At 36.4% G+C, this 24,634-nt stretch overlaps 1 protein-coding gene across 1 annotated transcript in view; it reads right to left on the minus strand.

Annotated features, from left to right (window-relative positions):
* Positions 1 to 4,803: 4,803 nt before the first annotated feature.
* The window catches only part of LOC137408735 (glutathione S-transferase Mu 7-like), a 39,286-nt gene continuing 19,455 nt past the window's right edge, over positions 4,804 to 24,634 (minus strand). The window contains exons 4-7 of the mRNA XM_068095316.1: positions 24,243 to 24,343; positions 10,604 to 10,699; positions 10,403 to 10,506; positions 4,804 to 5,060 (exon numbers count right to left, since the gene is read on the minus strand). Of these exons, the coding sequence (XP_067951417.1) occupies positions 4,952 to 5,060; positions 10,403 to 10,506; positions 10,604 to 10,699; positions 24,243 to 24,343 (410 nt within the window). The 3' untranslated portion in view covers positions 4,804 to 4,951. The remainder of the gene's footprint in view (positions 5,061 to 10,402; positions 10,507 to 10,603; positions 10,700 to 24,242; positions 24,344 to 24,634) is intronic.

The following is a 24,634-nucleotide window of genomic DNA, read 5'->3' on the forward strand; positions in this document are numbered from 1 at the left end:
ACAAAGATACGCTTCATTTTTTGCTGGGTGCTGTAATATGGCTGTTGTCTTTAACACATTAAAGGCACAATATGGGTATAGGCTTCATAGCGTTTCAACACAGTGAAAGTTTTGTCTAAGGGTATGTTAGGGCCCAAATGACAGTTTGCGGAGATTAGCATTGTTGATATCTTCTAGTCTGTGTCAAGTTCAATCGTATACTTGCATGTTCAGTACTGTCGCATGATTCACATGGTTTAGGTGTTGTGGTCGTGAGGTGGGTGACTGGATCTGGTGTTGCCGTTGATGCTGCATGAATAGATGTGTTTTGCAATGTCATCTTTTTTATGTCCTTTTTAGCCTGTTCCATTTCATGTGCCAGCTCTACAGCCTGTGTCTAAGTGAGATCAGCTTCAGTTAATAGTAGTTTCTTTGGGCTGCATCTGATCTTATGCCACAAACCAGGCAGTCAAGCAAGGCCTGCTCCCCACAGGCTGCGCTGAAGTTACAAAGATCTGACATAAACTTTAATTGAGCCACGTAATCATGAACAGACCCACCTAGCTGATGTTGACGTTGTTGAAATTTAAAATTTTTAGCTAACTCAATGAGAAGCTGGTGATGTGTTTTGTTACTAATGTGAGTTTCTGTGCAAAAGTCTTGTATTTAGGTTCATACGGAGTCATGAGGGAGCAATAACCAGTATGTTGTCGGTCCAATCAAGCTCGGGAAAGTGCCTGCCCTTTTATCTCCTTCAATGTCATTTGCATTTTGAATTTACATTTTGAATCTTTCAAGATAATTACTAAATTTATCCTGTGTTTCATCAAAGGCTTTGAGCAATCTCATCTTCATTGCCATTATCGTGTTTGAGGACAGTTACTTTTGATAAGAATGATTTGAAGGGTGCTTTGTGATGGTCTTTATTACTAAGATTAAAAGTACTGAGTTGGATTTGAGTATACAGGACAGGGAATAATGTTAGTCAAATGGCATAAATAAAATAAGTACAGCAGCCTTTAAACAAGATAAGAGGAAAATGTCTCTGGTAGCCATCCTATTTACCTCGTCAAGACCCACAGAATCCTGATGATTGACTAGAAGTGAACGATATGCTACAAAAGACAAACTCATTTTTGGTTGGTCTCATTGAGGTGTGCCTCAACCATGGGAAGACCAGTCTAGTTTTAGTCCAGTCATTTGTTATTTGCCTCATGTATGTATGTATGTATGTATGTATGTATGTATGTATGTATGTATGTATGTATGTATGTATGTATGTATGTATGTATGTACATGTATATTCCGAATGTGTCTGTCTTTTTAATATTTTTTTAACCATTTTTGTATCAGTCAAAACAAAAGGGTACGAGATTGCCCACATCAAAAGGAGGTTCGGCAATACAGACGAATAAGAAGCGTTGTTATATGTCTTATCAAAGTTATAAATTAAACTGCCTTAAAACATTCTATTTTATCAAGTTTAGCTCAAATGTGAAGTGTTGAGACAAGTGTTATTGTAGTGTCAATATAGCGGTGTTATAGCATTACTGTAGCGTTATTGTAGCCTTATTATAGCCTTATTGTAGCCTTGTTATAGCCTTATTGTAGCATTATTATAGCCTTATTGTAGCATTTTTGAAATGATAAAATTTTAAACAAATGTGTAGCTACTAAGCACTACCAAAAAGTATCGATTAAAGACTAGCCGATGACAGATCCGACAGGTGTGAAAGATATGACTGTTTCGATTTGCCACAGATTACAGCAGCAAAAGCCAAATAACTTGATTTGATTCCAATTGAAATCAAATTCTGTGGTTTAAACCTGAATTGATCTCAATCTTGCTGACACTGAGACACATCGTCTCCCTACATGTAGTTGACACTGAGACACATCGTCTACCTACATGTTGCTGACACTGAGACACATCGTCTACCTACATGTAGCTGACACTGATACACATCGTCTACCTACATGTAGCTGACACTGAGACACATCGTCTACCTACATGTTGCTGACACTGAGACACATTGTCTACCTACATGTAGCTGACACTCAGACACATCGTCTACCTACATGTAGCTGACACTGAGACACATCGTCTACCTACATGTAGCTGACACTCAGACACATCGTCTACCTACATGTCGCTGACACTCAGACACATCATCTACTTTCATGTAGCTGACACTCAGACACATCGTCTACCTACATGTTGCTGACACTGAGACACATCGTCTACCTACATGTAGCTGACACTGAGACACATCGTCTACCTACATGTAGCTGACACTGATACACATCGTCTACCTACATGTAGCTGACACTGACACATGACATCTACCTACATGTAGCTGACACTGAGACACATCATCTACCTACATGTAGCTGGCACTGAGACACATCGTCTACCTACATGTAGCTGACACTGAGACACATCGTCTACCTACATGTGGCTGACACTGAGTCACATCGTCTACCTACATGTAGTTGACACTGAGACACATCGTCTACTTACATGTTGCTGACACTGAGACACATCATCTACCTACATGTAGCTGACACTGAGACACATCGTCTACCTACATGTAGCTGACACTGATACACATCGTCTACCTACATGCTGCTGACACTGAGACACATGTAGCTGTAGCGTAGAAGAGACTTGATTATGTTTTTAACATTGCTCACATAAAACTCACGCATTTGCGTCAGATTAGACCGTATTGAGTTTAATTTAAGCTGTCAACTTTCACAGTTTTTGTCACACCTGTAGCTTTTGTTAACCTAAACTTCTGGCAAAAATGCTTAAAAGTATATTCATCGCAGCAACAATTTAATATTCGACAGGACATGCCTTATTGAACAGGACAATGAGTAGTTTTGTTTTTGAATATTTGTACACATTTGCTAATGTTTCGATTGTTCTTACAGCAGACTAGTGATGAGTAAACAAATAAGGAAAGCGTCAATGCGTTGTCAGCTCAAAAGATGTATGATATACATCGGGAATGATTGTGTGGTTTAAATTGGGTAAAGATGGTTTTATTATATAGCTTTGATCTTGAAACCGCAGCAATGAAGAACAAACGCAGGCCGTAATTAAAGTGCTTTACGATGGTTTTGCACTCTGACCCCATGACCGTCACTCCAATACTATACACCGGCACCAGTTGATCACATTCAAAGGTGGAAGAACTATCTTTAGTATGATAAGACTGTCCCGTGATATTAAAAGATTCCCCAGTCACGGAAGAGTTAGAGTAGCAGACCAACTATGGCTTATTTAATGCAGGGAAAAATAGGCCCTTTCGCTAGCAATGCGGGGTTCAATTAGCAGTCTCAGAACTTTTATTTTCTGTATAAATGTGTCACAATCTATCTGATTAGCAACTCGGGAATCCGTCTACACATGCGAGAGAGGACAATTCTCCTAAATGAACGCATTCATAGTTTTTTGTCATAAAACAATTTGCAAAGAAATGGAAAGAAATCCTGAGCACTGCCAGGCTTAATGAAAGTAAAACAAAGAGGCGAGCTTGTTGGAGACGGAGTGGTCTTTAAGCCGTAGGGCTCAACTTCATAAAAATACACATTTATGTTATGAAATCAGTTCACTTTTTTAAGCTTCCTTGAAAAAAATTTTGTCTAGTCAAAAGTAAAATAGATATGTTGTATTTGCATGTGTTTTGTACTGGTCTCGTTGCACAAATAATCCTGATTTTTTTTTATACAATATTATATTGTTATACAGATTATACATCTCATATGTACGGAGTTGTCTTCTCAATGTTAGATACAATAAACGAGCTTAGTGACTCAAGCAGTCAGCGCTATTCATTCAATTATTAAATAACTATTAGATAACCTATTAGACCCTTATGTTAATCATGAAGAAATATTTGCCGAATCAAATTATTTGATGCCATAATACTAAAAATTTTCAATAATTAGATTCCTTAATCTTTGGTTCTCAACCTTGTTGAATATACTGAACCCACATGTTTCATGTTTTCACCAAACCATTCTTTATAAAAGTGAAGTATGATTTTACCCCATTCAAAAAGGGTTTGTTTTACTGGTAGACAAAATGAACTACATTAACATTAGCATGTTCAAAGAGCAATACCATACAATGCATGAGCTCAACAAACTACATACCTATATTTACAAATTCAAGTGTTTGTTGGTTGTATGTCCAGTTATAGCATTAAAATACATTATTGAAAAATCCGCTTCGCACTGAAATCGAACTTGAAGACTCCAATTTTGCAGCCAGGTGTGCTAACCAGTACACCACGCGGTCTCCTTATTACACAAGGGAGTAAATGTAGACACATTTATTACACCTGCCCATCTTTCACAGCGATTGCTAAAATACGCACGTGTGCTTCACCTAGCGCAATTAAACTACTAGAAGAAAGAATAGGTGCCCAGAATATATGAAGATGCTATATGAACATGCAGCATAAACTTAATTAAACTTACAACGCACAAAGAAAAAATCGAGCACCTTCATTTATAAGTTAGAATGGTAAATTTTATTTAAGCCGATTAACAATAAATTTACTGCACAAAAACCTTTTCTATTCCCCTAGTTTCATTCCCCTAGCATTCCCCTAGTCTTTGCATACACGACCTTGCAAATAAGTGTGACCTGCACCTGTTGACCTGCACCCCTGAGATGGACTAACCAAACACCTCAGTTTGATCAAAACTGAACTACTAATTACGCTATCCAAGTTGCTATTGACAATGTTGGAAATGCTCATGTATATTTTTACCAAAGACGCCAAAGCCGAGTTCCCAAAAAATCACATATCTGATATTGATAGAATTTATTTTCACATAACAGATGGTGCAGATAGAAAGAATCGTACAAATAAACATTACAAATACAATACATTCAAGGATGACTAGCAATTGTGACTACGCTGTACGAGTGTTTTAGTGTCGCTTGACGTAGAAGTTATGGTACAACAACTCCACCCCACTGTGCAATGGCACCATTGAAAGGGCCGCGTTTCATGTAGCCATCACTATCCAAGAACTTCTTGACAGTAGGCAGACTCTCAACCCTGAAAATCAGTCAAATTGATTAGTATATGATAGTAGTATATGATCAGCAAACACGAGAAATAACAATAACTCTTATAGGATTTTCATTGTATTATCAGTGCCCTACCAACTCCACAACGAACGGTCAACAATGACAAGAAAAATTAAAAACATTTAATTCTTTAATCTTTTTTGGAGTCAGATGGTGCAATATTTTGCTAATTTTAATCAGCTACAACTTGTAAATTACTAATTGAGATTTTGCTAATTTCAATTGTAGATGCTCTCTTACTAGAGCCAGTTGTATGTAGATGCTCTCTTACTAGAGCCAGTTGTAGATGCTCTCTTACTAGAGCCAGTTGTAGATGCTCTCTTACTACAGCCAATTGTAGACGCTCTCTTACTAGAGCCAATTGTAGACGCTCTCTTACTAGAGCCAGTTGTAGATACTCTCTTACTAGAGCCAATTGTAGATGCTCTCTTACTAGAGCCAACTGTAGATGCTCTCTTACTACAGCCAGTTGTAGATGCTCTCTTACTAGAGCCAATTGTAGACGCTCTCTTACTAGAGCCAATTGTAGATGCTCACTTACTAGAGCCAGTTGTAAACGCTCTCTTACTAGAGCCAATGTTTTGGAAAGATAAGAGTGTTTTATTCAACGGCCAGCTATCAGCTTGTGGAACTGCTGGTACGATTACCTATTACTTAACGAGATACATGTACCGGTCTTATACCAAAAGCAAATAACTCCTTAAATCCACTGCAGCTTAGATTACAAGCTCTGCAAACATAAACATGCATGATAAACAGCATGCATGATTTAGGTTTAGGATAACTCAAAGCATAGTATGTTGACTTTTTCGCTATCACTGAGGGCAGATGACGAAGAGGCTAAGAGTGTGAAACAGTTTGTATTTGAAACTAAAATTTTTAGATGCTGAATGACATGAAAACTTTTTTTATTGAGATCACATTTATTACAGAAATGACTGAGAAGAGACGGAGAAGGGAATGTTCACTTTATACACACCATAAGAGACATTTTAGTCACGTTATTTCGGACCATCTCCTAGCAACCATGTCCTTATAACTTCGGGCGGTTCAGTACTTTATTATACGAGGTAAAATAATAAAAATTATTAAAAATAAACCAAATAAAAAACTAGAACACATCAACCTTTCTCATACTCTAATAGCCATTACAGTCGCATTTACTTTTGTTCTCCTTACATTTTGTAAAGTAACATTGCAAAGCGCTCGCGATTCTGTTTCATTATTGTGTGTGCTCGTATTCATCGTGCCTTTCAAACTTCCCTCACAATTTTCTAGTGAACCTACTACAGGTTCCCGCGCATAAGCCGACCCTATAGGTATATCATAACACGCCATACGTATCCATCAAAGCAAGCAGTTGCGAAATTGGAGCGGCTTTTGTAAGCTTAGTATAAAACATTTCCGATCGGTGCATAATTTTATAATTACCCCATCATTTCTCCATTTATTTGAAAAGAAATAATCATCTGTTTGTGTTAAGCCATTGGAAAACGTATGCATCTAATGCTGACCTTAGTTTCGCTTTGCAAAACACTTATATAGCTATTTCTTCTTCGTGATGACCAGAAGCATTACAACTACAGATCAACTGTAGATCAATGAACTTCTAATGATTATCTATTGGGCAATAATAGTAGTAGTGACAGCGAGTATTTATTTTTAACAGCAATAATAATGCTGTAAGCTATAGTAATAGTCATACCTTGACATACGAGCTTAATGCATTCTGGGACTATAGTATATCAATTTACTAGTGTCTCAAGGCACTATTTCCTATATAAAATAATTAAGTACAATTTAATCCATTACCATACTAGGAAAACATAATCTAAGCAGAATATTACGGTAGAAAGACGTTTTCAATTGTTGTAATTCAGTACCTATAATATGTATTTATTGTAATACTGCAACAAAATGTAACATCACTATGTACACTACTGTATGAAGTTTTCACCTTCGACACAGGCGTTGTAGATAACGGCTGTTTGAGAGAGACTTGAGAGCCTACCTAATAAAAACTTTGGACTTAACTTCAATAGACTTCAAGTGCCTATTTATTAGGCAAAGCTTTAATCGTTTACTAAGTGCACTTATATTTCATCGTCGAATGTTTTTAGTATATGTTGAGCCAGTTGAGCAGTTTTTGCCTATAACTTTTAGCCAACCTTTTTCAAACCAGTTCAATAAGAACCGTTCGCCGTTTTCGAAAGCGCCCTTTCGCGTACTCGGCCAAACTGTGTAGTGTAGAACAGGCTAGTATCTCAAAAATTACTTGTATCTCAAAGAAGAAGCTTGCTAGAAAGTCGGCTCGCATCTCGAGTTTCTTGCATGTTGAGGCACTCGTATGTAGAGGTATGAACAGGGCAAAAAAGTGTCCAAACTCATTTTGTACATTTGTGGCTTTTTCATGACATCAGATGATGTAAAACTTGTTGGTAACTAATTTGGTCAAATGTCAACTTAACTGTGCTGACGTCAAATACTTGGTTAACTGAATATTCAATTGTCCCCGTATCGCTGTAGAATATCACATTATTCCAAGCCATAGAGACAAACATAATAAACGTTTTATGCTTTATGACGCCTAGCAGTTCTTAGGAGTCATTATTATCATCATCAGCGGCAAAATATTCTTGTTAACGACTTTTATAAAGGTTTGCCAAAAGTCAAGTTTTACCAAACATCCGCTTGGCCATTTCCCATCGAAAGCGTAAAAACCTCCGTGGATGAGCTTAAAATAAAATCGGCAAAGTTGATCTTTGTTAAAACACTTAAAAGAAAAAGATGTCTTTTTTCTGAACGTTTTAACTGTAGTCAAGTTTTGCTTATTTTAATCTAAAAATGTCCTGGCAGTCACATCATCTAAAACAAAACAAATCTCAAAAAATATAAAAATGTTGATACTTTCCAATAAAAATGTTTAAAACTTCACATGAGAGGCCCGGCTGAAGCCCTACATGAGAGAAACCTGTTGGGGGCTTACACCACCCCCTCCACACCCCCAGGTGTTCATAACTAGTCGCCTAACATTAGCCGCCCCAACTTGCAACCAGTGAATACAGGCCTGGTACTAAATACAAAGCTGAAAGCTAACAAATTAGACGCTACTTTCTTCGGTCGAATCTTTTTAACTGTGCTAGCGTACTAGTATCAAACAAGAGTGTGGGTGTGCACTAGTGCTGGGCACGGGTAGTAATACTCGTTGAACTCGCGGGTTTATCTTCTCTCGAGTATCGGGTAATAGAGATTTCGGGTATTCCGGTCCTTCGGGTTCGGGTTTTGACTTTTGAGTTCGGGTTTTGGTACACGGATCCGTCGGATATTGTTAACAAAAACTCGGTCTATTGCACCCTGCGCTCTTAGTCTGAGGCCACGGGGCATTTCTGTGTCATTTTTGCTAAGGAGGCACGACAATGGGGTTTAGCGAGTCTTTAATTTAATAGATAGAATAAAACGTATCATACCTTATTTACCATACCTACTAGAAATATTGTAATCAAGCAGTGATTACTTGTCATTAAAAGGTGAGAAGAAATACTTAGATCAAATTTTATTTGCGCAATTAGCCAAAGCGGCTTCGTAAACAAATCTATGCCTTTTTAATACAGCCGTGTTCGCTATCACTGATAACATAGGTCCTTAGTCTGTTTCCGCTATTGCCTTGTCAGAAACTGCCATCAGCGTTGATAGTAGCAGTGAAAATTTAATAACTGTTTAAATTGATTACCACAGCTAGCTATTATGGATTACATAATTCATTATAACCAAGTTTTACTAAGCCAACAAGCCTTAATAACCAAAAAAGCCGATAATGTAAAGTTTTTTATGAGATTTGGAGCACCATCTACAAAAAGTCAGAGAGGTCCATAAAACATGCTTAAGTATTAAGCTACCATAGACCCTATCCTCTGCCACCTGTTGACACGAAAATGCCCTGTGGCCCCAGACTATCTTGACTGTTTAACAATCCGCCTGTTAACGCTGCGAGTACGAATGTCAGTCGATAAAAACTGAAAAATGATAAATAAATTGAAAAGAAATATAATTGCTTTGTAAATTTGAAGATATATCTGTTTAGAAAATTTAAACATAAAATCCATATCAACAAACCCGATACCCAAAAACCCGTAGGCAAAGAAATACCCGAGCCTAGCACTACTAGCTACCCGATACTCGAAAAACCCGAACAGAAGGGGGCGGGTCTAAACCCGTTGACCAAGAAGTACTCGTGCCCAGCACTAGTGTGCACACTCTCATTTTTTCGAGTGCAAGCCAGTGCTACTGTAGAAAAGATAATGTAAGTAAAAATCTACCAGCTACATGTTTAACATGGTTCGAGTTGTAGGTATTGAAATTAAGTAATGCCAATCCGCATGCTTTCAAACAGAGTTATGCGGGTATAAGCTGGACTTCTTAGTTTGATAACTTTTTTTATAACGTTCTAGAACCGGCTTATATGAGGGGGTATACGGTAAGAAAGAGAGGAAAATGCATGCGATTAACCGGCTCATATGCGGGGATATACGGTAAAAAACAGAAGAAAATGCATGCGATTAACCGGCTTATATGCGGGGATATACGGTAAGAAAAAGAGGAAAATGCATGCGATTAACCGGCTTATATGCGGGGATATACGGTAAGAAAGAGAGGAAAATGCATGCGATTAACCGGCTTATATGCGGGGATATACGGTAAGAAAGAGAGGAAAATGCATGCGATTAACTGGCTTATATGCGGGGATATACGGTAAGAAAGAGAGGAAAATGCATGCGATTAACCGGCTTATATGCGGGGATATACGGTAAGAAAGAGAGGAAAATGCATGCGATTAACCGGCTTATATGCGGGGATATACGGTAAGAAAGAGAGGAAAATGCATGCGATTAACGAAAAAGTGAATTTTGGGAATGTTGCGCTTATGGCGAGGGTGCCGCTCTGGAAGAACGACGCTTATAGCGAGGGTGTCGGTCCGGAACAACGACAACAAGTGAAGGATTACCGTATGCGCTTATAGCGAGAGTGCCGGTCCAGAACAACGACAAGTGAAAGATTACCGTATGCAATTAAAAGGCATGACCAGACTTTTATGATAGATTGTAGCGTCCTGTAGTATAGATAGATAGGCAGGGTAAGGTACATATGACTTGGCTTCCATGCAGCACTTATATTAGCCCTTAGTAACTTTATTACAAGAAGAAAAAGGCTAGCGCAAACAACTGAGCATGATTTACAGATACAAGGAGTTGCGTTTTTCCCCGAATAGACAGACAACTCCGTGTGTCAGAAGAATGCCTGCAAATCTATTACCTCGCAAGGAATGCCTTCAAATTATCATATTTATCAAGACATCCTGGGGAGAAGACATTGAGCATATCCAGCAGATCGTAAACACAGAAGTCAGCGTACACAATCTACAACAGCATTCAAAATCAGAACAAAACAGCCATACATCAACCGCAATCCGTAGATGAGTTTAGTGCAAGTACATGTATATGAGACTCCACGCACCTCTGACCCAGCAAAGTACTCATGATCTCCGAGAAACTTGGACAGGCTTTCCAATCTACCAGGTAGACTTTCCACAAACGGGCCCTTCAGTGTTTCCTGTAACACAACTTTTTGTAAAATGCAATCTGGATCAAGCCGGTAAGACTTTTATCTGAAAGGGATTCTCAGTATAGAACATAAAAAGTTAACTTATTCGCTTCCAAAGTTCAAACTGTCCTGGAAGGATTCCTTGTTACTACTTGAGTAATTTATTTTGCCACCAAAATAGTTACTCCCAACTCCTAAATTAATACTGCGAGTTATTTCACAAGTTATTTACATACAATTATGTAAATGATGTACAGGGACTCCTACAACATAAATAATCGGTTCCAGGAAGGTTTATGTTATAGGGATTTTACATTATGCAAACAGCAAAATACATAGACATTGCCTAATCTGCTCCAATATCTTTCCAAACCCACACCGTTGGCCATACAAAAAGGAAAAACTACATATAACATTTTAATTTGTTGGGTGTACTATAACTGCATTATTATTATTAATTTAATAATTGACGTCGACAACTTTTCTCTTTTTTCTGATCAACTTCATCAGTTTTATAGACCACGATTGCGATAATGTTACAATAAGTTGATTGGGACCACACATCTTCGATGTTCATTTACAATGACTTGCTTATTTTTTCTAGACAGCAACTCTATTTTTAGACAGTCAAGTCTATTCTGCAGAATAAAACCAATAATTATTATTTCATACGTCCACAATATACAAAACAAAAAATATTTTTACTATAAAAAGAGCGGTATTGCCTGTTTGTCGCCCATCTGTATCCAGAAGTCAAGGTTAGGATAAAAGATAATTTTTGACAATATTCCAACTCGTAACATACAGATTGATGAATAGATACTGTAACACCTGCACCAATCGATCGCCTTCAAGTATTTATGAACAATTGCGCAGCTACCTATTCCCTGTTTTGTCGACACACCTGACGATCGATCACAATGAACTACAATGTCACAGAAGTTCTATATGGGTCAAATCACAGTATTGTGAAACCAAAGATGTGATTTTTAAATTTTATCATAGAACCAAGTTTTACACATCATTGGAAAGCTAAAAGTCCAAACTTTCCATAACTAATAATGATTTTTAAAAATAATGAACAATTTTCATGAAATTGAGAAAATTAAGCAGCAAGAGACGATTATGTGATCATACAGGGGACATTGATTTTTTTGGATTTTTTTAGATGCATATTTTAAATTGCAAATTGTGTCACCAGGAACCTCTTAATCCAATTAAGTTTCTATGACTGGAAAAGTTTCCAAAGTTCTAACCTTAATAAATCTTGCTTAAGATGCGTTCCAAATACATGCGTGTCCCTTGTATGATAATTTGGGCACCATTTTTTTGTTTTTTTGAAAACAATTCATGTGAAAAAATTTCTAGTTAGGATTTTTCGATAGTACCATGAGAGGTTCATGATGGCATGTTTAGTTTTTTTAAATAATTTAATTAATTGAGAAAAATTAAGAAAATAAATTATCAAACAAGGGACAATTTTATCATACAAGGGACATCTACTCTTTCATTCCCTTACTATACCTCATGAAAGTTGTCTAAAATAACATGGCCATCTTTGCAATGCTACTATTATGTCATGAATATTCATGACATAATAGTAGCGTTGAAAAGATGGCCATGTTATTTTAGACAATTTTCATGAGGTATAGTTAACATACATACGAAAGTTATTAACTCGGCAGTCCGTAACTTAATTTTAAATGGTTAGTGGTTTCTTAACCATTGTTGGTGGAGGAAGGCTATAATCTTTTCTGTACCCAACATATTCCCAGCCTAATTGCACTTAATCCCATTATGTCGAAATTTAGTTTCTCGTGATCTGAATGGTGATGGCTTCATGAGTTGGCATTGTAGGCAACTAAACATAACTAGTTGAGTTAATTAGTTCCAATACAGTTAATGTGGCTGTCTCTAAATATTTTCTCAAAGCATTGTCGGCTTGTGATTGCCTGACTGGCTACCTTAATAAATAATCCCGTCAAGACACTGCTGCTGGTCAATGCAATAGAACAATTACTTTTCACAAGCTGCCAGTCTCAACCAGAATGTCGACGGTAAAGGTTGTCAAAGACAGGCCTGCAGCTCATTGTGCCGCGCAAAGGAAATATATAGCTAAAAAGAAATCGGAAAATCCAGAGCTGTACAAGGCTAAGCATTCGCAACAAGTACGCGAGGCATGGGCAAAAGTAACAGCCAGCCTTACAGAGGAGCAAAGGGCTACTCGAAGAGAGAAGGAACGGCTCAAGAAGGCTGCTCAGCGTCAGAAGGCTCGTGAGCTGAAAGCAAGCACCAGTAATCAGTCAACACCAGGATACACAACTACTCAAGCACTTGATAAGTTATAACAAAATCAATCAGTTCAATTGCATTGGTTTTAATTAATAAGAATTGTGTTATAAAATTTTGACTTTGATCACTTTGTAGCAAGTACAAGTATCAAAGGTTAATAACCAAGTGCTCTAATTTTTTACAGGAAAAGCATCACGGAAGGTACAGAAGGCACTGCCAAAATCCCCTACTAAGCGAGCAATAGTTCTGTAGAAATAGAAATGGAGAGAAATGGGTGTGACCCACCCCAAGAAATATTGAAGTCACCCACTCTAACTTTATCCTCGATATTAACCCAGAGCTCATTCCATGCGACAACAATTGTCGAGCCGATCGGCTGCTGAATGCTGAGGCAGTCAAAGCTGCTTACAGTCAATATAAACGTAAATACATGTGAATTTGTAAGGTGCATGTCCTTGTGATCTTATTTGTCATTTCTTTATCTAATTTCCAATATTTATCTAAGATATCAATTATTTATCGTTTTTTGACATGTCTGGTCACTTCCTGTAAACTCAACATTTTTTAGCTCTATAGTTTTAGTTTTGGTTTCAGTGCATGCTAGTTTTAGATGTAGTATGCCATTAAAATGGTTGGAGTTTCTTTTAGCTAAATACTTTACTGTCTATCAATAAAATATGTGAAAAAATCAAGTGATCCGAAATGTCCCTTGTATGATGTCCCTTGTATGATCAAACTTGGTGGTAAATAATCTGTGGTTTAATGAGAACCATTAATGGAATCTGTTAGTTCTTTCACACTGAACATTGAAACATACATATCAAACATCAGCTAAAAGGAATTTAAAATGTGAGCATATACTTCACCTAAAGAGTTTTCAGCCTAAAATTGAAGTTTCGTTTTTAGCGATTTTTCTGCGTCCCTTGTATGATGGGCCTTAATTACCTTATAATTATGGATTGACTTAAGCAATTTTAAAGTTTTTTGTCTTAAACTGTTCATCCTACTGAACTGCTTCAGCATGAGAAAATTGTTTACCAAAATCCAAAAACTCAAAGCACAATTCTAGTTTAAGTGCTTCAGGATGTCCCTTGTATGATAACGGAAATACTGTGACTTTACCCATATGGTACATAATAAAAATAACGCTATACGAACGTCGTTTTTTCTTGCAAGTGCGGCGAGATAGATTATCATTCAAATCGAATTTGAGAACTTGAGACACTATGTTATACGGAATTCTTTATGGAGTACGAAGCAAAAAACTTCCCATAAATTATTTACAGTATCTAGAATTGATGTTATAAGAGGTATATGTTATAGGAACGACTACTTGACATGTATTAATGTTACTTACATTCAACCACGTAAATGATATGCATGTACAAAGAAAAACTAAATAAAACGATCTATATATACATTTCTCAAAGTCTGTGGATCTGTCACTCCAGCTATAGCGCACGCTGATTATTTTACCGTTACGATGCCCCTGTTGAGAAATATTTTTCGTAAGGATAAATTACAATCTGTGGTCAAGGCCAAATCTCCTCAGGCGGACAATTATATTGAAATATTTTAGGACCTAAGTATATGAAATATGATGCTTCTTCGTCTTTTTTCCGTTGGGGCAAATTTGTTCGGCCCACGAAATCAACAATAATTTATCTCGAACTTGAAATTTGGCGATTAGTGTACCGATTACATCCGTTATTAAAAGATAGACGTCTCGGAGCTCGCCATGGCGAGTTATCCATATTCGTTATACTCGGTATCCGTTATAATAAACACGATTCGCTAACGTAAATGATAAAATTTCTTTGAAGTTTACTAAAATACATACTAAAACGTCCTTTCAAGTATGATTTTAGTAAATTAAATTCATTTAAGTTAAATTCAGTGTTTAGGCTGTATCCCTGTCTCGAAGGTAAGAACTCTTCACGTAGTATATTGTAACGTTATATTTTGCAGATCATAACCACAAAATCCACTAAAGTCATTGTAGGTACCTCTAGTTACCAAGGTTAACATAGTGTTTTGGTACTATTTTTAATGATGATAATTTTTACCAGGAGGTGATTGCATTAGATAATGACTACGGGTTTCTATACCACTCCAGTATGCCTTAAAATATTTTTGCATGCCAATACTGAAACGAACTGAAATTATATAACTGTATACCAAATAATTTTTGATTGTAATCATAGCAAAACAGACGTGCTTCACTTTTAGCCACCACTTGCAACAGATATCAGCACTTTTACATTTTGATTTTGTCTCCGTCTCACGATACGTAGTTTGTACAAATACAAGTACACTTCTACACAACTACACTTGTCTTACGATACGTAGTTTGTACAAATACAAGTACACTTCTACACAACTACACTTGTCTTACGATACATAGTTTGTACAAATACAAGTACACTTCTACACAACTACACTTGTCTTACGATACGTAGTTTGTACAAATACAAGTACACTTCTACACAACTACACTTGTCTCACGATACATAGTTTGTACAAATATAAGTACACTTCTACACAACTACACTTGTCTCACGATACATAGTTTGTACAAATACAAGTACACTTCTACACAACTACACTTGTCTTACGATACGTAGTTTGTACAAATACAAGTACACTTCTACACAACTACACTTGTCTTACGATACATAGTTTGTACAAATACAAGTACACTTCTACACAACTATACTTGTCTCACGATACATAGTTTGTACAAATACAAGTACACTTCTACACAACTACACTTGCCTTACGATACATAGTTTGTACAAATACAAGTACACTTCTACACAACTACACTTGTCTTATGATACGTAGTTTGTACAAATACAAGTACACTTCTACACAACTACACTTGTTTCACAATACATAGTTTGTACAAATACAAGTACACTTCTACACAACTACACTTGTCTTACGATACGTAGTTTGTACAAATACAAGTACACTTCTACACAACTACACTTGCCTTACGATACGTAGTTTGTACAAATACAAGTACACTTCTACACAACTACACTTGTCTCACGATACGTAGTTTGTACAAATACAAGTACACTTCTACACAACTACACTTGTCTCACATCATCTCTAAGGTCGAGGTCTAAGCTATGTTAGTTTAGACCCCGACCTAGTCCAAGTTAGATTAGATTACGAAGCATATCGCTATTTCCGTCTTTACCTCCATACATCTGCATCGACAATTCTACACTCCTGCTTTCACATCTCGAAAGGAAAAAACAATCAGAGCCTTTTTCTGCGGCGTATGGTCATGCTAACCTTGCTGTTTATATCCTGCTATACAATGCGATGTGTAATTAACTACCTACACAAGTTGTCAAGTCTTTAGATAGAACAACGAAATAGTCTTATAGGCATATACATGTACATGACATCCGAAGCAAATCTCTAAACTAACAAACTTAACATGTGAAGATTTGACTTCAATTCAAACTCCGACATCGCCGATTGTAGTCTCTTAAGCTTTCATACTAGCTAGCGATAAGACATTCAAATCGTGGATAGATTCTTACAATTCTAAAAGAAAGGCAGACTTTGACCAAAAGAATCAGATGTCAAATATGTCGAAGAATGTTGAAGGTGAACTTGCAACAAAATTCACATTACAGTTATTTAGTATCAAAATATTCACCATGTCTTACTCTGCTGTGTTGTGGATGCAAAATATGTGGAAATGTGATTGCAAGCTCTTAAAAGCTCAGAAACGAACAGTTAATCGCAGCCATCACGAAAACGCCATAGAATGGAATATCTTTATTTCAATGACGTAGCCATGAAATTTGGTTATTGTCTTGTCACGTGATGTTCTTATGAGAATTGAAAGGCCAATAAACAGCTCAATATAAAACTTCTCCTAGCACTAGTTTATGACAAACACTTCGGGTTTTACCGAAGACCCTGTATCAAATATAGATGCTCGCTACTTCACAGTTTTGTTTCGGCTTGATCAAATCGTCAAGTCGTAATCTGATCATGTGACCCAATACTTTGCAAATAATTTTTGGAGCGCTTTTCGATTATCCCAGGTGACCAACAGGTTCATCATGATTATCAGACAATGATATGTATTCCTTCGAAGTAAGGTTAAACAATTAAATGAATTTTTACGGTAAGTTATAAGATATTAGTGCTGAAAGTGACAGCATTACTATGATGAAATAGACGTATAAAGACAATAGACATGATTTTATTGAATGCGTGAAGTATATTTGTGAAAATATTTCGACGAATGAGGTTGCATGAAAGTGTAAACAGAAGCCATCTTGTTCAATTTACTTCCCATTTGAGCTGTTTTTGAAAGAGATTCCAATCCACGGCAGTTTTGAGATGGCTGCGATTAACTGTTCATTTTTGAGATTTTAAGAGCTTGTAATCACATTTCCATATTTTTCCACCTACAACACAACAGAGCAAAACATGGTGGATCTTTTGATACTAAATAACCGTAAAGGGAATTGTTTTGCAAATCAACATTTAACGAATACTGACTCACTCCCCATTATAATAAAGAATTGGGTCACATTGGAAAACTTACAACATTGTCTACACACCCTCACCACCTCTATTATTACATCTTTTGTGTTTACATCGACGTTTACATAATTATACTCGAGACCAGCAAGCAATGTGTGTACGTGAATTTTTGTTATGCGCTAGGCTTGGGGACGATCCTATTCATAATAGCATCTCAAAAAAATACCGATTTAGCACACATGTGCAAACATAATTTTCTGTTGTAGGGAGCAGAACTAAAAATCTCTTTTACAGAGAGAGAGTAGCACAGGTGGATTTTATCACAAATCATTTACGGGATATTTAAAGGTTACCAGAGATTTGAATCAAATGTAAATGATAAAAGAATTTCAAGCAAGGCAAAAGCGTACGACTGCTTGATATTTTAAATTAAACAAGAGGGTAAGATATACGAACTAAATCAAATCAAGATTTATCAAACTTCCGACGTTGAAAACTTTGTGCACATAGGTGTTGAATACCGTAAAACCTTCATCTGAATGCCACGACGCTCTATTTTTCAACTATTTCCCTTGAGTAGCGCTTTATTTGAGGTGACGTTTAGAAATGCGTATTTTGTATTTTTTTCAAACACCTCGTCAGAATATTGAGAAGACCTATTTAACCCTTTCACAGGCAAATCGAATCTTGCCAATAATTTGTACTCTCCTTCAGGTAGAGCGATATTAAAGATATGATTGCGTCAAAAAAGTCGATCAAATGAAATTGACGCCAATAAAAGGGTAAAGCATCAGCTACAATTTGATGTCATTTTTGTCTTTTTAGACTAACCCTGTCCAGAGATATAGGCATTTGAATGAGGTCAGCTTTTAAAAAGCTCAGATTCAAGCAGATGCTTCATTCGTGACGTGTACAGTGATACATCTGAAAAAAGTCGACGACCGATAAAGTCCAGGTACTTTTGCATAGCTCGACTCAATTCCAAAGGACTAAATATTAAGAGCTCAAGAGTTTTTATGCTCCACGCTACTAAGTGAAAACAGGTGAGTCCACAAACCGCCAACCAGGTGCAAGAATAGCTTTATTAATAGAGATGCCCCGATTCTAATTTCACCAGCCGATTCAGATACCGATTCGATATACCGATTCTTAATGAAAAATAATCCGATTCAGATACCGATTCAGATTCTTTTGTGTTGCATAGATAGTTGTTCATTTTTTTATGCAAGTATAAATGTAATGCAAAGAAAATATAAATATTAATGTATTTATTTGTTTGTATTTATGAAAAAAGATATACATGTATATATATTCACATACTGACATACCGTGCATCTAATAACAAAACAGTCCATGTTTCTTGAAATATGTTATTATTAATGGTAATTACAGTTAGCGGTACAGCTTTCTCTGTGATAATGAAGTCTCTTTTCTACTGCTGAACGAACTGCTGCGCCTGTACAAGTTTAAAGCAAATAAATGCGTTAATTACCGTTAGTGATTCAATTATCTCAGTGAGACGTCTTTATCTTCTATCACTATCGATGTAGCCAGTCGTACTGAAGGACTCGCACGCTACTGATGATGGAGGGCAGGCTAAACACCGATAAGCCACTGAGGTTATTTTATGCAATACAAACGATACATCATATCGTCAGGATCAAGAGAGAGATAGATAACTTTATGCATCAAGTGCTCAAATTACTTTCGCAATGCTAGTAAATAGAAACATTACACCGCATTCTTGTTGCTCGTTATGGTTCTCTTGTTTGTGATTGGCTGCAACAAATCATATTGCTGTAATTGGGAAATACCGCACTTGGCGATTACGTCCTGACTAAAGCCAAAATATTACGCAGCTGTGTGGATGTTTATTAGGCTATAGACATGAAATATATTGTGTGACAGGCTCGGAAATCATTAGATAAAAGCAAGGAACTTGCAGCTGATGATTTGTTATTAAAGTAGCAGGCTAAAATACAGGTTTCTGCTAAATAGTTGATATGTAAAAAATATCTGAAGTGTCCGATTTTTTAAGAAAATATCGGCCGATACCGATTTAGATACTTAATACCCATATCGGCACCGATACCGATTCCGATATTGAAATCGGGGCAACTCTATTTATTAACCCTTTGCCGGATTCGGTGGGTTAATTGACTTCAAAGAAATTGACATTGTTTTGCGTTCAATATTTCAGTCAACTCATAAAACTGTTTTGTTCTTGAATCAACTAATCAAATGTGACCAGTAATATTTTTCTACAAATTGATACTAATAATGACTACGCTGACCATACATTACTTGTTTAGGGATGCAGTTGGTTTCGCCATATATTCGAACATATTCTTTTCAAAGATGCGCCTTGCTTATTTTATCTACTAACTAGTTTCCGGCGTGGGTTGCAACTGAGAACTTCGCTGACACAGAGACTGCGATGACACAAAGGCCTCGATGAAATAATTTAACTTGACGACCTAATTACCGTAGACCTGTAGAATCGTAGTTGGTACTCAAATGCTTACACAGCAGTTAGAGGAAACTAATATGACAAAGTTTTAATTTATTTGAGGCATTTGAGACATTTATAATAATATATCTGTAGCTAGGTTTAAAATTTTATCCTAGCAATCATGAACAAATACAAAATAAAATGCCAATAAAGCCGAGTAGGAATACTTTTATCGCAATAGCCGATATGCCTACGAGAGATTGTTGAGACAGGTTGTTTCACGATATACATCACTTTGGGCAAGTCTGGGCACGTCTTTTTTCTGAACATTTTTACCGCGACCGATTTTCGTAAATTTTAATCTTCAAATATCTTGACAATGAGATCGCCTAAAACAACAAACAACATCTCAACTGATCGACAAAAATCAACTCTTTGGTCAAAATCAACTAAAATTTGGCGCAATCACATCTTTAAGCCTTTGTGTGGAAGAAATCGGCTTACTTCAAACCTACAGTAGATCTCTAAATAAATATTCACGGAGAAGCTGATATATACATATCTCTACCAGTTGATATCTACTGCTTGCAATTAACCTACGATGATCTTATAGTCTGCGCTGCAAATTGTTGGAGCTTTTAATTTTATTTCATTGTAAATTTGAAGGCATATTTTCATTTTATAACTACATGTATATTTAATAAGGTTGCATAAAAGCTCATCGTACTCATCAATGTGTTCGCAACAGTTTGCAGCAAAACTGGCTTTTAATGTGCACTAGAAGAGGAGCTATGAGCATCGATCCAATGTAAGCTTAAAGTATATTGCCAAAATGATGGTATCAAATAATATGCTATGAATCTTCTAACTTAAAAGTTAATGAATAATAATTTATCAAATGCTACAAATATATATTCAAGAACAAGTAACAAACCACATACTTAACAAATTCTGAAACGGAAACTGATATTTTGAAAAACAAATTCAACATTTTTGGTTTTATAAAAAAATAGAATCGTTTGCTCGCGCAGCTGCGTTCTGATTATTGTTTTCGTTAGGAACCTCTGCATTCTTCTTGCTGTTCAATACCTTCCACAGCGTTTTCTGACCTCAACTCATCTTCTGCACAGCTGAATAAGTCGATATTAACGACTAAACAATTTTTAGCAGAGTAAAACTTACGTGCACTTTAGAATACATGTATGCCCACCAATAAAGCTTACGTGCACTTTAGAACACATGTATGCCCACCAATAAAACTTACATGCACTTTAGAACACATGTATGCCCACCAATAAAACTTACGTGCACTTTAGAACACATGTATGCCCACCAATAAAACTTACGTGCACTTTAGAACATATGTATGCCCACCAATAAAACTTACGTGCACTATAGAACACATACATGTATGCCCACCAATAAAACTTACGTGCACTTTAGAACACATGTATGCCCACCAATAAAACTTATGTGCACTTTAGAACACATGTATGCCCCCCAATAAAACTTACGTGCACTTTAGAACACATGTATGCCCACCAATAAAACTTACATGCACTTTAGAATACATGTATGCCCACCAATAAAACTTACGTGCACTTTAGAACACATGTATGCCCACCAATAAAAATTACGTGCACTTTAGAACACATGTATGCCCACCGATAAAAGTTATGTGCACTTTAGAACACATGTATGCTCACCAATAAAACTTACGTGCACTTTAGAACACATGTATGCCCACCAATAAAACTTACGTGCACTTTAGAATACATGTATGCCCACCAATAAAACTTACGTGCACTTTAGAACACATGTATGCTCACCAATAAAACTTACGTGCACTTTAGAACACATGTATGCCCACCAATAAAACTTACGTGCACTTTAGAATACATGTATGCCCACCAATAAAACTTACGTGCACTTTAGAATACATGTATGCCCACCAATAAAACTTACGTGCACTTTAGAACACACGTATGCCCACCAATAAAACTTACGTGCACTTTAGAACACATGTATGCTCACCAATAAAACTTACGTGCACTTTAGAACACATGTATGCCCACCAATAAAACTTACGTGCACTTTAGAATACATGTATGCCCACCAATAAAACTTACGTGCAATTTGGAACACATGTATGCCCACCAATAAAACTTACATGCACTTTAGAACACATGTATGCCCACCAATAAAACTTACGTGCAATTTGGAACACATGTATGCCCACCAATAAAACTTACATGCACTTTAGAACACATGTATGCCCACCAATAAAACTTACATGCACTTTAGAACACATGTATGCCCACCAATAAAACTTACATGCACTTTAGAACACATGTATGCCCACCAATAAAACTTACGTGCAATTTGGAACACATGTATGCCCACCAATAAAACTTACATGCACTTTAGAACACATGTATGCCCACCAATAAAACTTACGTGCACTTTAGAATACATGTATGTCCACCAATAAAACTTACGTGCACTTTAGAATACATGTATGCCCACCAATAAAACTTACGTGCACTTTAGAATACATGTATGCCCACCAATAAAACTTACGTGCACTTTAGAATACATGTATGCCCACCAATAAAACTTACGTGCACTTTAGAATACATGTATGCCCACCAATAAAACTTACGTGCACTTTAGAATACATGTATGCCCACCAATAAAACTTACGTGCACTTTAGAATACATGTATGCCCACGAAGAAAGAGAAACCAAGTGTAATCACAATAGCCTCAGTTTTAGTCTCAATATGCGTATCAGTACAGATCCCATCGAAAATGCAAAAACTTTTTTCACATACATCAAAGTATGAAGACCGCACTAAAAAAGAAACTACTATTAGCCTGATATAGTTGCTAATTATACTTATGGCATCACATTCAATGTTTCAACGAGAAAACCGTTAAAATGAGTTGGAAAACAGACATTGAGAACAGAAACAATGAATGAATTAATTGCTATTGATGTAATTGGGTAATTATTAGTATGGTTTTATGGACAATTTTCTGCTGATCACTTACTATAACCGGTTGGTAACGATCAAGAATATCAAATAGTAGCGAGAACGATTGCGAGCGTGCCATCAATGTATGAACTATTTCTCTAACACTAGTTTTCTTTAATTCTTGGTAATTAACATAAGATTTTCAAAGCGGGCTGAGCTGGCTAAGCTGGCTAACCGGAAAACTAGGTGAGTCCCTCTAATGGAAACCAGAAATAAGCAAAAAAAAAGATATTATAATGGCTATGGATTAAATTGTTTTAACAATGATTCCTATGAACTAATATGAATTATATAATATGAAATGATTCCTATGAACTAATATGAATTATATAATATGAAATGATTCCTATGAACTAATATGAATTATATAATATGAAATGATTCCTATGAACTAATATGAATTATATAATATGAAATGATTCCTATGAACTAATATGAATTATATAATATGAAATGATTCCTATGAACTAATATGAATTATATAATATGAAATGATTCCTATGAACTAATATGAATTATATAATATGAAATGATTCCTATGAACTAATATGAATTATATAATATGAAATGATTATTATGAACAAAAACTTAATTTCACTTTTGATCAAAATGTATTGGAAATAAATGAGTGTTCACCAATCTAACCATAAAACTCATAGCCGATGAAGACAGGACCAGGCTGAATATAACCTATATGTCAATAATACTGAAGGCAACATGTTCAAGTTGTCTTCAGTATACAGTAGACGCTCCTATAACGTATACCTCCTATAACGTATACCTCCTGTAACGTATATCTCCTATAACGTATACCTCCTATAACGTATACCTCCTATAACGTATACCTCCTATAACGTATACCTCCTATAACGTATACCTCCTATAACGTATACCTCCTATAACGTATACCTCCTATAACGTATACCTCCTATAACGTATACCTCTTATAACGTATACCTCCTGTAATGTACACCTCCTATAACGTACATCTCCTATAATGTACACCTCCTATAACGTACACCTCCTATGACGTACACCTGCTATATCGTATACCTCTTATAACTTACAACTCATATAACGTATACATCCTATAATGTATACATCCTATAACGTATAACTCTTAAAACGTACACCTTCTATAATGTACACCTATAACGTACACCTCCTTTAATGTACACCTCCTATAACGTACACCTCCTAAAACAGCTAGCCCTAATGTACAGCTAAATGTATTAGAATGTAAAACTCACAAACTCCTTGTTGTAGACGACAGCGGAAAAGGCAGACCTGTGGGACACGTGTACACTGTACACCATGTCATTCCGTACCCTCGCCTCATCGGTAGAACCACCTAGGACATATAGTCAGCAAATGATAGAATAAGACAGCGAGAATCGGAGCGGAGAACCAGGAAAGAGCAATACCATCTTGTGAATGACTAGATCAGGTGTGAGATGTTCAGCGCAGAGCTGAATAGTAAACTACTTATGGAGTAGTTTCATGCCTGTAGGTCACTATTCAATAATAGGTGGTAGAAGAAAAATAATAAACCATAACTGCCACATATGACTTTGATCATTCTGTTGGGGTAAATCAGACACACTGATTCCGATTTTGTGCTCAAAATAAAGATTGGTCCACT

This window comes from Watersipora subatra, chromosome 11, assembly GCF_963576615.1.
Source record: "Watersipora subatra chromosome 11, tzWatSuba1.1, whole genome shotgun sequence".
NCBI lineage: Eukaryota > Metazoa > Bryozoa > Gymnolaemata > Cheilostomatida > Watersiporidae > Watersipora > Watersipora subatra.